This window comes from Pseudonaja textilis, chromosome 5, assembly GCF_049901715.1.
Source record: "Pseudonaja textilis isolate UNSWEBS1 chromosome 5, rPseTex1.2, whole genome shotgun sequence".
NCBI lineage: Eukaryota > Metazoa > Chordata > Lepidosauria > Squamata > Elapidae > Pseudonaja > Pseudonaja textilis.
In genome coordinates this window covers 37,204,315-37,218,723 of record NC_141994.1, presented here as the reverse complement: position 1 = coordinate 37,218,723, position 14,409 = coordinate 37,204,315, and the positions used below count along the sequence as shown (strand labels likewise).

The window sequence follows — 14,409 nt, the reverse complement described above, 5'->3', positions numbered from 1 at the left end:
ATATAAATTCATGATATAATACAGCTGATATAAATCAACTTATCAAAACAAATGCTCTAAAAATTAATAAATGGTTTCCACATGTTCAGTTCCTAAATTTAATAACACATATGCACGCATATGTAAATACATATCAGAAAATATCACAAATGTTCATTTTAACTCAATTCTTCCAATGTCCATAAAATGCTTTCATGAATGATAGCATGCTTACGGTTTGATCAACCTGTCAGTGGTCAGTTTCTTCAAAGAATTATGACCAATTGGAATTTCTGTATACAAGTCAATTGCTTCATAAGTCTGAAAACCATTTTACTTACACGACTGTCATTTTACTAGGCTTTCAGCAAGCTGGCAATAAATACTTGACACTATCAGTCTTTCAGCGACACTGAACTTCCTTAAGTAGCCATATTTACTATTTTCCCAAATTCACAAAGTAACTAACAATACACAAACCTTACAGAGTTGCTTTGTGGCAAAACAGGCGGCTAATAAATTTAATAAAGTAAATAATAATAAATAATGCATGTCACTCTTTTGAAAGCAAAACAATATATTAAATGGGAAAAGAATAGGCATGAAACTGGTATAGAATTAGGCATCTGAATCCTCACTGTCATTTGTCCTCAGATGGTGCTCAAAGTCTTTGTCCATAACCCTTTAAGACAGCAGTTGTTTCAGTATGTTCTTCTCTGTATATCTGTGGTGATTTTCAGTGACAATAAGCAAATCTGTGAGTCATGTTTTTGAATAGTTCATTAGTATCAGTTCACTAAACTCATAAATAAACATCCTACTATTAAATTAGGTACTGCAGTACAGGTTAAAACAGCCTTATCATTATTTTACATGCTATTATTAATTTTTTGTCAGCTATTTGTGTACCCAAGCATATTAGTCATCTTGATTAAAACTTGTTTTTCAGATTATTTGATTCTTTTTTAATCTATTAATGGAGAGCTCTTCTGGGTGAACATTGTTTATCTGTCTGATAAGAATATATAATTGGGACAATATGTGTTGGTGGAATTGGCAGAGTTAAAGAGCAACTTATTGAAAGGTATGTATTTATTTTTGAGGGTGGTTTAACAGTTAATACTTTTTTACTGTTAAAAAATACTGTGAACAGGTATTGGATTGATTTGATTGATAGATAATAGATTTGTATATTTGAGATATATGTTAAAAGAATGTGATGTAAATTAGTAATTTAGCAAGTATAAATGAAAATGTATAGTCATTTGTAGACCAACAAGACAAGGGAGGGAACCTATTAGATTTGTATGAGACACATGTATCAACATTCAACTAGGGTGGAGGCCATATGTTTATTGTTAATTTTATATTTGTTATACATACCTTTTTTTCCTTTTCCCTTTTCTGTGTCTTGCTTGCAACAGTTGTTTTGTTATTTTCTTTATTCTGTATTTGCAAAATTTATTAAAATATGGGGGGGGGGGGAGTTGGACATATCCAAACTGGGTGAAAGTTATCTAGCGACTTCCAGATATTTTGGCTGACATTTTCCACAATCCTCTGCTTCTGGCTTCAGTGAATGGAAAGCAGACATTCAGATATTTGGTTACCCTTCAACTAGCAATATTTTAAGGGGAAAAAGAATGTAGGTATCAAAATATACATCTCTGAATGAAATAGTTAAAATACAAACACAATAGTAACAATCGGTATTAGGATTCAAAACATTAAATGGAAAGAAGACAATGTCATTCAATTCTGTCTTCATTCCTGAGCCTTGGAAGCATTCATTCATTCAAGAAAATCTTCTGTAATTCAAGGACAGAACTTATTTCCTAGGCCTTCCTCCTCAGATTCCGAACTGATCGCATGGAATGGAATGGTTGAACAAACTGAATGGAATGAGCTGTGCCATGGCATATTATAGGAAAATATACAAATTGGGTAAAGATGATTCATGTAAATGGGCACTCTTCTCTTCCTACATTTCCCTTTTTGCATCTATACACAATTTTAAAAAAAATCTTAGAAACCTGAACAAATGTAATAAATCATTTTGCTGTAGCACTGTAGCAAACAATCTTTAATCTCATAAATGTTCTTGTCATGCCCCTGGTGGAGACTGACTCTGAGCAGTCAGAGAAGGACCCAGGCCCATCCCTTATCCATCCTAGGGCACGCAGAGAGGAGAGGATCAGGGCAAAATGTGATCTACTCGGGAGGAGAGGTCCATGATCCTCTTCATGGGTTGCAGGTGTGAGATCTGCATAAGAGTTTGGACCTGCGTGCTAACAGATGCCGGAGACAAATTAGTGTTTTATTTCTAAAGAAGTTTTATCTTGGTTGGAGTTCTTCCAATCGACTGTACCTGGTTATCTTCCTGAAATTGGCAATTATCTATCCTGGTCTGTCAAGGAACTTTATTCAGTGTGGTTTGTTTTTGGTTTTTGCTTCGTTATCGGCTCTTTGAATGTGAACTGTGTTTCTTGCCTTTGAAATGTTATAGTTTACTCCTGCACTGTGAACAATTAAACAGTGAAGCTAAGCTGAAGGCATTAAAGGATTTTTATTTACATTTTGGTTTTTGTTATATTTCTGAGATACTCTGGGTCATCACAGTTCTCTTAAAAAATAGAAAGTGCATTAATTGCATCCCATCTACAGTATAAGATCTTTTGATGGAGGAAGAGGGATTTTATGCATCTTACAAGTTATTTCTTACTGTACATTATTTTCAACAGAAACAGTAACTTGAACACTCATTTTTCTGTTTGTTTTTGTTTGCATTAAACTTAAATTTATTAAATTCAATTAAATTCATTAAACTTCTGAAAATTTAGCAATGTGACAATTAAATTTATCAGAATTTACTCTTAGTTCTCCAGTCTCAAAGGCTCTTGCTTTATACCAATGAAACCACATTTTGTATTTTCCTTGTGGTTTAATTATTAGGCCCTATTTTCCCAAATATTTTAACAATACAAAACCTACAGACATTTCTTCATGGAAACTGAGGAATATGTTGGGTATAACATTGATACACCAACTAAGTTTGGGTGAATAAATATATAAACCAAGGTTTGGGAGTTTGTAACTTGTAGCTTTAAGCACAAAACTGCTTGTAATTAACTAATTAAGGTGCGGTTACAAACGGCAATAAAAGGCAGTAAGAGAAACGTAATCTCTCTGCTTGATCTCTGCTTGATTTCTGCTTGCTACTGTTTGTTTGCTACTATTTGCTACAACTGTTTGAATACCTGAACGAAAGGACTACTTCATTGATGTGCTGATATCCTGTGAATACTCAGCGTTGTCTTCAAAAGGAAAGGTATCAGAGGAGAAGATATCTTTACAAGAAGATAAGGATATAGAACTGACTTGTAAATGGACTAAGTTACTGAATGGATATATTTGTGAATGACATATGGACTGATTGACAATGTTTAAACTCTAATTGGATTAAACAACTATTTAAACTACAAACAGTGTTTTTGTCATCAGTGTGTGTAAACTCTAGGGCCCTTCCTCTCTCATTTGGCTGCCTGGCTTGACTGCTGCTGCACATTCTGTTTGGGGGTTTGTCCCCAAACACTAACAGAATACGTGAATGTTGTTTCACCTATATTAAGACAAATAGGAGTAACATCTTACCACTGGGAAAAATGATGCTATTCCAAAAAGAAGGGGAGAAAATTCAGTTCATGAATAGAAAGTGATTCATAAATTTAAAAACCTAACCAGTAAATAATTCAAACTACCCATTTTTTTCAAAGATGTTTCTGTAAGAAGTGTTCTTACATGAGATATTGTAATACCAAGATTCAGAAACATAAAACATATTAGCAAAACATTTCTGTACTTTTCAACTTGTTTTCACCCTACATTCAATGAATCCTCTGAATAAGCAAGTAATATGAAATTGTATCTCAGTATAGTACATTGTTTATTTCTGTACTTTATTTATGATTGTAAATATAGGATCTATGCATTTTCCAAAAATAACTGTTATAGCTAAATTAAAAAATACACAATAAACGGATCCATTTGTTGCAAATAATCCCAATGGAAAATGTTACCTTTAGCTGGATTTACTTTAATCCCTGATTTATACAGCATCTCTTCATTCTGCCAGTCCCCATTCCTGATAAATGTCTTCAGCCCGTAAAAAAAAATTAATGCAGCACTAGCCAAAAAAATCAAGTTCTTCAGAAAGCGCTTTTGGACTTTGACATAAAGGGCTCTTGTGCCCACAGTGATCAAGAGGCAGAAGCCCATACTGGGTATATACAACACACGCTCTGCTATCACAAAGCCTACATAAAAAAATAAGTTTGTTGCAGGAATAAAAGGAACAATTAATAAAGATAGCGACAGAACCACAATATTCTCTGTTGAGGGGATGTGTGGTTTTTGTGATAAGCCTTTGTTAATGCCATTCTCTTCTTTAGATGCAAAACTGGATCTCAACTCTTTATATTCCAGTTCAGATAGGTAGTTGTGACCATTGCCATTAAGTCTGCCATTTGTTATATTTTTCCCATTGCCTGCTCTTTCTATGCTGGAATTTTTCAAACTGGTATAAGTAAGGAGGAGGAATCCAGCATAAAAGGCCACTGTGTGAAGGTTCCTCCAGTCACTGATTGTTTTGAGAAGAGGCACAGCATCCATGGACCAATCAAAGCTAAGAGTGTCTGGGCAAAACAGCAGCCAAAGGTTTTTGGTTGGCAAATAAAAAAAGGTCAGAGCTCGTGTTAAAAAACTATCTGAGTCAGCTGCTGGGTTGTCAGAGTTGGAAAAGCTGGGAGGTTTGTTCCCCATCCAATAGAAGCGAAGACCCAGTAATAAAGCTCCCCAGAAGATCAATAAACCAATGCTCAAAAGAAGAGGCCAATTCTTCCTCTGCAAAAGAGAAAAAGAGAAAAAAGAATTATACTTGCTAATTCTTTGCTAAAACTGTGAGGCTTTTTTTAAAAAAGATAATTAATCCTAACCTAAGGAAACTTTATAGTTTTGGAAATAACATATTCTTGGTTCAGACCTCTGAACTAATATTTTATATTTAAATTTCATTTCTGCATGCTTTTACTCTATTTATAGGATTTTTTTTCTGCTGCTAAAATTTCATTGTAAAACCAGATAACATTTTAATGTCTCCCAAGCTTCCTCATTTATTGATTTATTGCAACAGGTCACTATCTCATTGTGAATTAAATTATTTCTTAAATTATTTATTATAAAATAGGTCTCATTTGTTCCAGCCTGTTTTGCAATGTTGGGATAGGCTTTATCTGGAGGAAATGAACTTTGAAATATTGTTTCTGGGCTTACTATTTACTATTTTTATGCAAAACTAATTTAAATTGGCATTTCCAGTAATACAATTGCAGCCTGCAACATGTTGACAATTATTTTCTTTAGCATAGATTGAAGAGAGACATTACTTTCACCTTAATTAGTGCTTTTTTTAACTTTTAAGTTAAGTCTGGAGCATCATTAAAATATCAATTTTAGCTACACTAAACTATTGAGTACAATGCAAAATTCAAGAACAAGATCACATTAGTGATTAAAAGTACATTTTAATGCACACTTTTAATTTATTTTTGGCAACCTATAATTTGTTTGGATTACTCTACAACAGTTGTGGTAGATACAATTAGTGTGTCTTGTAATTGTTAAAATTTGACTCGGAGCACATACTGGATTTTTAAATTGAAACATTTTGTGATACCCATCAAGGTACTGGCCATAATATAAGATAGTGTGTGAGCCAGAAAAAATATCCAACAGTGGTTCACAATATAAAAACGTTTAAATTGCATGAATTCTAGTCTCTTAATTAACAAACTTTGACAAATTATTTTAATAAATGGCTGCAGGAAATATTTGGTACAATATATATTAAGGTAGAAGTCTACTTTACCACTATATTTCTCTACTGTCACGCTGCTAGACTACTCAGGATAATTTACAACCTAAAGCAGCAATAAACTATTCAGTAAACAAAATAACAGAAGTTTAATTAAAATGTTTATTCTCATTGACATTACATTTATTAAGTAATCTGCATTCTAAATACAAAAGTTCTCCTGGCTTTTCTACTTTCACATTTTTTTCTAAAAATGATATAAATGCCATGTAAGATTTGACACATTTTATGCCACAATGTAAAAACTCTGTTTTCTAGATTTCTCCCAAATGTTGTTTTTATTGGGGGTGGGGGGTGTTCCAGTTGATAGGATGTAAGGACCAGATGGAGTAAGTGGCAAGTTGGGATGTTGCACAATCTGTGTCCTAGGTCTCTGAATAGACACCAACATCTACTGAATTGTATTTTTTAATATGCTATTAAATTAGAATAAATTAGAATACCCCATTGAATACTCATTAATTTAATATGATTATAATTTAGGTTTTAATTATTTACAATGATTCTATCCAATGTACCCTTTGCATTAGAGACCCCAGCACACCATTTACAGACCAAATTTGAGATTTTATCCAAATAAATGTAGGCCCACATATTTTACGGATTCAACTTTTTAGTAAAATGACCAAACAAAGATTAACCAAGATACAAATCCCATTTATGCAATGGTATTTTATGGTCAAGCTTGAAAATATCACAGAATTACAGCAAAGCTAATAGAACCTACCCCATAAAGGGGAATCAAACAGTGTAAGTATGTAAGTCACAGACCATCATCTGTGAACTGTCCTTAAATATCACATTTTGATTCTTACTATATTACAGAGCACCTGATTATGACATCGAACATATAAACAAGCTAAATTCACTACTAACATGGGGAACATCCTGCCCACACACTTTTATCTTTCTTGGTGACTTCAATCTACCTCACATTAACTGGACCCTAAACAAATGTAAAACTGAACCCATACATGCAACCTTCTACAATGCTGTAACAAACCTGAGACTGGAACAACTAGTAACCAACAATACTAGACTTAACAACTGCCTCAATCTCATCTTCTGCAATAGTTTGAATTCAATTTACAGAATACAAATTAAAGAACCCTTTTCCAACAGTGACCACAATATGATTGACTTTTGTCTCAACTTACGTCCACACAAAAATCAACACAATGATGTGATCCCCAATTATAACTTCAACAAAAGCAACTATGATCTTATAGACCAGTGGTTCCCAAAGTGGGCGGTACCACCCCTGGAGGGCGGTGGGATGCCTTAGGGGGTGCTAAGAGGCAAGGGGGCTGGCAGGGGGCACTAAGAGATGGCAGGGGGGCGTTTGAGGCCCTGCAGAGTCACCCCATTGACTGTTGCACTGCTCCGGAGCTGGCGCCTTGAAGGTGGCAGCTCCAATGCACCACATTGTAATGGGCTCCAGGAGGAGGAGGAGGAGGAGGGGATGGAGTAAAGTGCACTAAATTTGAGTGTGCTGCACAGGTGCTGCAAGAACAGCGAACAGCTATGGAGCCGGCTATGGTGGGGCCTGGAGGGTGCACACGAGAAGGAGGGGAGAGGGAGGAAGGAAGCCTCTGCCACGGCTTGCGCTCATTCCTCAGCCAACCTGGATTTCCAAAAACTTGCCAAGAAGAAAGAAAAGAAGCTTCTCACACCCTCAGAATGTCCTGCGTGCTCCACTTGGGGCTCTTCACTATCCTTTTTTCCTCCTTCCTTTTGGAAATCTGGGTTAGCTGAGGAATGAGCAGAAGCCGCAGTGGAGGGTTCCCTCCTCCCTCTCCTCCTCCTCTCGTTCTTCAGCCAGCCCAGATTTCCAAAAGGAAGAAAGAAAAGGGGACAGCGAAGAGCCCCAAGGAGAGCATGCAGGACTATTCCGAGAGAGTGAGAAGAGGGCCGAGACAGGGGCCGAGGGAAAGCAAGATACAGAGAGAGAGAGAGAGAGAGAGAGAGAGAGAGAGAGATACAAAGGGAAGGAGAGAGATTTGTAAAGCTATTCAACACCACAGACAATACTGCTACCCTTCAAAAAACTTTGACTATGTATCAGAATGGTCAAACAAATGGCAACTTCAAATCTCAACAAATAAATTCTCTGTCCTACATATTGGCAAAATAATAATAATCAGAAAATAAAATACAGGCTGAATAGTCAAGACCTTGTTGATGATCCAAATTCTGTCAAGGATCTTGGAGTACTCATCTCAAATGATCTAAGTGCTAGAGTCCACTGTAACTACACAGCCAAAAAGGCATTAAGAGTTGTTAACCTAATCTTATGTAGCTTTTTCTCTGGTAATATTACACTACTAAATACAGCATGCAAAACATTTGCTAGATCAATACTCAAATACAGCTCATCAGTCTGGAACCCACATTATTTATCTTTTATTAACACAGTTGAGAAAGTCCAGAAATATTTCACAAGAAGAGTTCTCCACTCCTCTACTCGTTGCAGAATACCTTATGCCACCAGACTCGAAATTTTAGACCTAGAAAACCTAGAACTACACCGCTTTCGGTCCAATCTAAGTATAGTATATAAAATCATACATTGCAATGTCCTACCTGTCAATGAATACTTCAGCTTCAACCATAACAATACAAGAGCAAACAATAGATACAAACTCAAGGTTAATCGCACCAAACTTGTTTGTAGGAAATATGACTTCAGCAACAGAATGGTCAATGTCTGGAATACTCTACCTGACTCTGTGATTTCTTCCCCAAACCCCAAAAACTTTAATCTTTGACTTTCTACTATTGACCTCACCCCTTTCCTAAGAGGTCTGTAGGGGGCGTAAGGGGCATAAGCGCACCAACGTGCCTACCATCCCTGTCCTATTGTATTTTTTTATTTTTCTTATATGTATCCATGTATTCATAACTATGTTTTTACTTATACCCATTATCTTGTAAGCAATTGACAAACCAAATAATATAAAATAAATAAAAAAGTGGTAGTAAACAAATCAGTCCAAAGATGACTGAACAAAATACAATCAAATCAATTCTTTATTTGCTTACACCTAATGAACAGAATCTTGTCAAACTAAAACTAAAACTTGCTATAATGGTTTGATGGACACCAGCTCAGATGATGATTTTAGAGTGGAGTGTAGAGGAGCATTGGGAGGATGCAGAAGATTCCATGCCAGGAGTGGGTGGGCAAGAGGAGGCAAGGCTAGGAACATTGGAGGGACTGGACAAGTGCCTGGCTGAAGAGGAGAGAGGCACAGCTGCTGCCTGGAAGTCTGGATCCCCATCCAGAGGCACAGGCTGAAGAAGGGATGCAGCTGCAGTGGGTCGGCAGAGCCAAAAAGGAACTGTTTATCCCTTTGGATCTCAGAGCATGTAGAGCCAAATAGAGGGAGGCGAAACAGAAGTCGGTGAGGCTACTCATGAGGAGCCTTTCCTTTCCCAATGAGCTGCACCAGCTAGCACAACACATGTAATAAAGCAGCACTGAAGATAACTATTCACTTCCCTGCTGTGTATGTGCACTGACTTCTTGTTTTCTTGATTCTGAATCTGCAACTAATTTTCTGATCTCGTGATTGGACCCTGGATTTTGCACTTGATTTTGGACTTGGATCTTGATTTTGGTAACAGTGCTTGGACTTTAGACTCATGCCTCGACTTTGGACTTTGTATGTGGATTTGCAGACTTGTGCTTTGTCCTTGGGTGGGTTGTTGCTTATGACTTTGTGCGTTAGCAGACTCAGTCTCAGTGGGACTTTGTGTCAGTGAGACCTGGGGAATCATATTAGGAGCTTGCAGTGGCTCAATAAAGTAGTCAAACTTGATGCGTGCCGCGTGGGCTAGGACAGGACATCTCCTAACCTCTTAATAGATTTTAGATTTTGGACTACTCTGCACCTCTTCCCCACTTCCCCATCAGCTATTCTGGCCTCTTTCTGGACAGTGCTGTGTTGCCTGAGCTCTTCTTCTCCAGATTAGCAATATTTTTTTGTATATCTGAAGATAGTAAGAAAGAGGGAAGGGATCAGAAGCCCTCCATAAGATTCTAATGGACCTATGAACCAAGAAACCATATGACCAAAATATGAATTTTTAAAATGTTCTTCAGATACAGTCATTTTTAGGGAACAATTTCAGAGCCAGCATATCAACAGCACTTTATTCTTGCAATTTTCTTTCTGGATAAAACCCAGCCAAGAGGGGGAGCTTTTTATAATGCTTGGAAGCAATGATTAGATTACTGTACTGGTAAGAGTCCTAATCCATCCCATCTGTCATATGCTTTCATATCCTTATTAAAACGTCTAACCCTTTAATCAGTTAGGGTTTTCCTCCAAGAGAAACTTTTTTAAAAGAAAAAAGATGATTGAAGTGCCATTTATGATTGCTACGGCTTCCATCAATAAAATGTCCTACAGGTGTTCCTTACTACAAAATCTGCAGAACATTATCAACAACTCTGCTGAATTAAACTCCATAGTAGATTACCCTATTATTTAATACTTTTTGTTAATGCAAAGTTCCTATTTATCCTATTTAGCGCATGATGTTTCCAGTTGGCAAGCATGATTTCCTCTGTTCTCTCCCATTCCTCAGGTAAGAAAAAAAAAAGAAAAGAAAAATGTAGTAAATGCAGCACAAAACAAAGCTTAGAAACTCAAAAAAACTATCTTTAACTTTATGGTGCTTAGTCCAGCTTTACATTTTATATTTTACTCCTTCTTCCCCTACTTACAGGGATGGGCTGTTACGGGTTCACCTGGGCTTGGGTGAACCCCTAACTAATGTTATGGTCAGTTCAATGAACCGCCAAATTCTACCCCTGGCTGGGCCCAGGGATATAGAGAAGTTTATGTACAGGTAGTCCACAACTTACAAAGGTTTGTTTTGTAACCATTCAAAATTACAATGGCATTAAAAAACTGACTATGTTTTTCACATTTATGACCATCATTGCATCCCCATGATCACATGATCAAAACTGAAATGCATGGAAATTGACTCATTTTTATGATGGTTGTATTATGACAGTTATCCCGGGATCATGTAATCAATCTTTTGCAACTTTCTGACAAACAAAGTCAATGGGGAAGCCAAATTCACTTCACAACTATGTAATGAACTTAACAACTGCAGTGATTCATGCAAGAAAAGTAGTAAAATGAGGCTTAACCACTGTCTTGCTTAGAAATGGAAATGTTGGGCTCAATTGCTGGTCCTAGATTGAGGATTATGTGTAATTAGAAAAGCAATAAAAATGTTCAAATGATTATGCCAAACCTTATATTTGTTCTTTCTCTTGCTAAAGCAAAACTAAACCAAGAAGCAGTTTGGTTTCCAACAGAAAGAAAAAAAGTATATTAAAACTGCAATAAAGATCTATTTTGCATTGCAATAACTAAAAAGACTACATGTTAAAAATGTCAGTTAATTCCAAATTAAGCCCTGGAAGGCTTAAGCAGCTTTAACAATCCAGCAATGGAATATCTTCTAAACGAAATTGTGTTTGTAGTATAAATAGCTATGAAACTATGAGAGAAAATGATCCAAAGTAACTGAACTTCTACCAAATGAGTTAACTTACAGTTATCATCTGAATCATCTATATAGGTAGCCCTCAATTAACAACCATTTGTTCAGCAACCATTTAAAGTTACAATGGCCCTGAACAAGTGGTACATAGGGCCAGTCCTTGTAGTTGCAGGCATTGCAGGATCCCTCCAGTCATGTAATTGTGAAGTAAGCACTTGGTGTCCAGTTTGCAGTTATGATGCTGCAGGGTCCCATAGCCATATTGATTGCCATTTGCAACATTCACTGCTAGTTTCCCACAAGCAAAGTCAAGGGGGGAACCCAAAAGGAGATCACAAATAACGAATGTGTGACATCCCACTAACAATGGCTTCTAATTCACTTAACTGGAAATGTTGCTACTGTCATTATTAAGCAACATGGCTACATAACATTGTGTTTTAAGATGTTGGTCCCATTCCCTCTGTTAGTTAAGGACTATCAACAGTTACTCTTTTAGTACTGCTCCTCCTGTGAATGCCTGCTTTAAATTCAACAGATGAAGAAGATAAATATAGATTTTTTTTATGGAAAAAGCTAAACAAGGCTTCCAGAAGAGGGAATCTTGAGGGTAAGATAACACTATTTAGCTTTGTCCTCCTTTCCCCCCCTGGATACAGCTATTTCCAGTTAAGTATTAAGTAATCCTAAAATTTGGGTATGTTCATTTTATTTTAAGAGAATGGCCACACTGTTCTGCAAAAAATAAAAATGAAAATGAAAAGTACTAGGAAAAGCAGTCTATCAGTTTTCTTCATGCATGCCACAACTTTGAAAATATATTTCATTTGGGCATCTGTAGGGACATATATATGCATGAATGTCAGCTTATAGTGAAAAGATAATTCCTACTTATTTAGGTTGTTTCAAAGCATTGAGCCCTGAATCTGATCTTGGGATTCTGGAATGACATGTTATTCTGGAATCTCCCATTCATCTGCCATGCAGTCACTATAGGGCAGCACAGGACTTCGCAGTTTCCCATGGAAACAAAAGGTCAATACTTCAAATATGCTATGCTTTAGTTTTTACAGCATTGAAGTTTTTTCTCAAAATAAACTTAGATCTATTTTTGTCTCTATAATTTTCCAGCCAGAGATGCTGAAATTAGCAACCAGAAAAAAGGATATATGTAGGATTTTTTCCAATGCATATTTCATTTGAATGCTAAAACAGAGTTTGATATAAAAAGGATCTGATGATATCCTCACAGTACTTTAAGGGATTTACCAAAGTTATGTCTTCATTCTTAGCGTAACTGTAATTCCTGTTGTGTAATAGATTGAGATAGCTAGCAATAGTTTTACAAGCTGCATTCTAAAACTTTAACTAATGATTTGGTTAATTATGTTATTCTTATTAATAAAACAATCCATCTTATACTGTAGCTTTGAGCAGTGAAACCAGACAGTTTATTTTTTAAAGTGTGTAACTTATATATTATTCAGTTTGCACCCATTTTTTATTCTACAGAAGCAACTAATAACAGTTATAAGAAAATAAAAAATAAAAATAAACAATTTAAATACAAAATCAATACATAAAATTCTGCAAGTGTAACTAATTGGGTCTTAACTGTTTTTAGAGTATCATATTACAGGAAAGTAGCCAACGAGCTAAATCAAGGTCAGGATTAAATAATGTGTAAATCCACAAAATTATATTCTATCAAAAAGCTTTTGAAGTCAATGCTTCAAAAAGGCTATGATTAGCCGTCTAAAAACTTTGACATTATTTCCATTACAAAGTATATTACCGTCTCAATAACAGCAATAGCATTTAGACTTATATACCGCTTCATAGTGCTTTACAGATCTCCCTAAGTGGTTTACAGAGACAGCCTATTGCCCCCAACAATCTGAATCCTCATTTTACCGAGCTTGGAAGGATGGAAGGCTGAGTTAACCTTGAGCCTGGTGAGAGATTCAAACTACCAAATTGCAGGCAGCCGGCAGTCAGCCGAAGCAGCCTTCAGTATTGCATTCTAACCACTGGTTAGCCTGGAGGACTTCAACTCCCAGAATTCTCCAGCCAGCAAAGCTGAATTCTGAGAATTGAAGTCCTCCAGGTTTAAAGTGGCTAAGGTTGGAGACCCCTGTTTTAGTCTATTTAAATATCTTTTTGGGGACTAAAAGTGTTTATAACATTATCAATATGAGAGCAGTAGAAGGGAATTTTTGTTGGGAAAACTAAAGTTTAGTTTTGCAAAACTCTACAACTTATTATTAGTATGCCTGATATAGAAATTATTGCATTGTGCACTATGTTTGTATTTTACACATTGAGTTTAATTTGATTATCCATTGGAGCATGCAGACAGTATGTATATATATGTATGCAGATGCATACATGTGTGTGTGTATATATACACCTATATATACGTATTGAGTTTATTTAGTAAGTTTAATAATTCACATGTATGGTGATTGAGCACTAATCTTATGAATTATTATACCTATGTTGGTACTTTTTGCTGTATTAGCATGTTTCAGAAGTTTGTAATATCTGTTGGAAATTATTAGCGTGAGAACATAAAACCAAATGAACTGAACCATTATATCAAAAGTTACACTTGGTTAAAAATTTTTTTTATAATATCCAGAAATATACTGAATATGTGTTATGTCTATAGTTTATAAAACCAGAATAGTAATTGAAGTATTCTTTTAGTATTTTTTAAAAAATATGTTTTGCTGAAACTTTTAACAGCAGTAATAAGAACTAGTAGACTCAAGTAGAACAGGGAGAAATAAAAGAAAAAGTTACAAGTACAGCAAGAAAAAAAGTAGAAAAAGTAGAAAGATATAAAAGAAAGATATAAAGAAATGACTTCTCTTATTCTTCACAGCAGTTTTAAGTACAATTATATTTTAACCTCTCTCTGAAGTTACATCAAGATGCTCTTCTTTCTATAATGTATCTTGTCTAATCAT

The 14,409-nt window shown here is 35.7% G+C and overlaps 1 protein-coding gene across 2 annotated transcripts in view; it reads right to left on the bottom strand.

Moving 5' to 3' along the window:
• The window catches only part of TMTC2 (transmembrane O-mannosyltransferase targeting cadherins 2), a 187,562-nt gene that overhangs the window by 69,012 nt on the left and 104,141 nt on the right, over positions 1-14,409 (bottom strand). For both annotated transcript variants that reach the window (XM_026699094.2, XM_087934516.1), the window contains one exon: positions 4,056-4,878. In XM_026699094.2, coding sequence (XP_026554879.2) covers positions 4,056-4,878 — 823 coding nt within the window. The remainder of the gene's footprint in view (positions 1-4,055; positions 4,879-14,409) is intronic.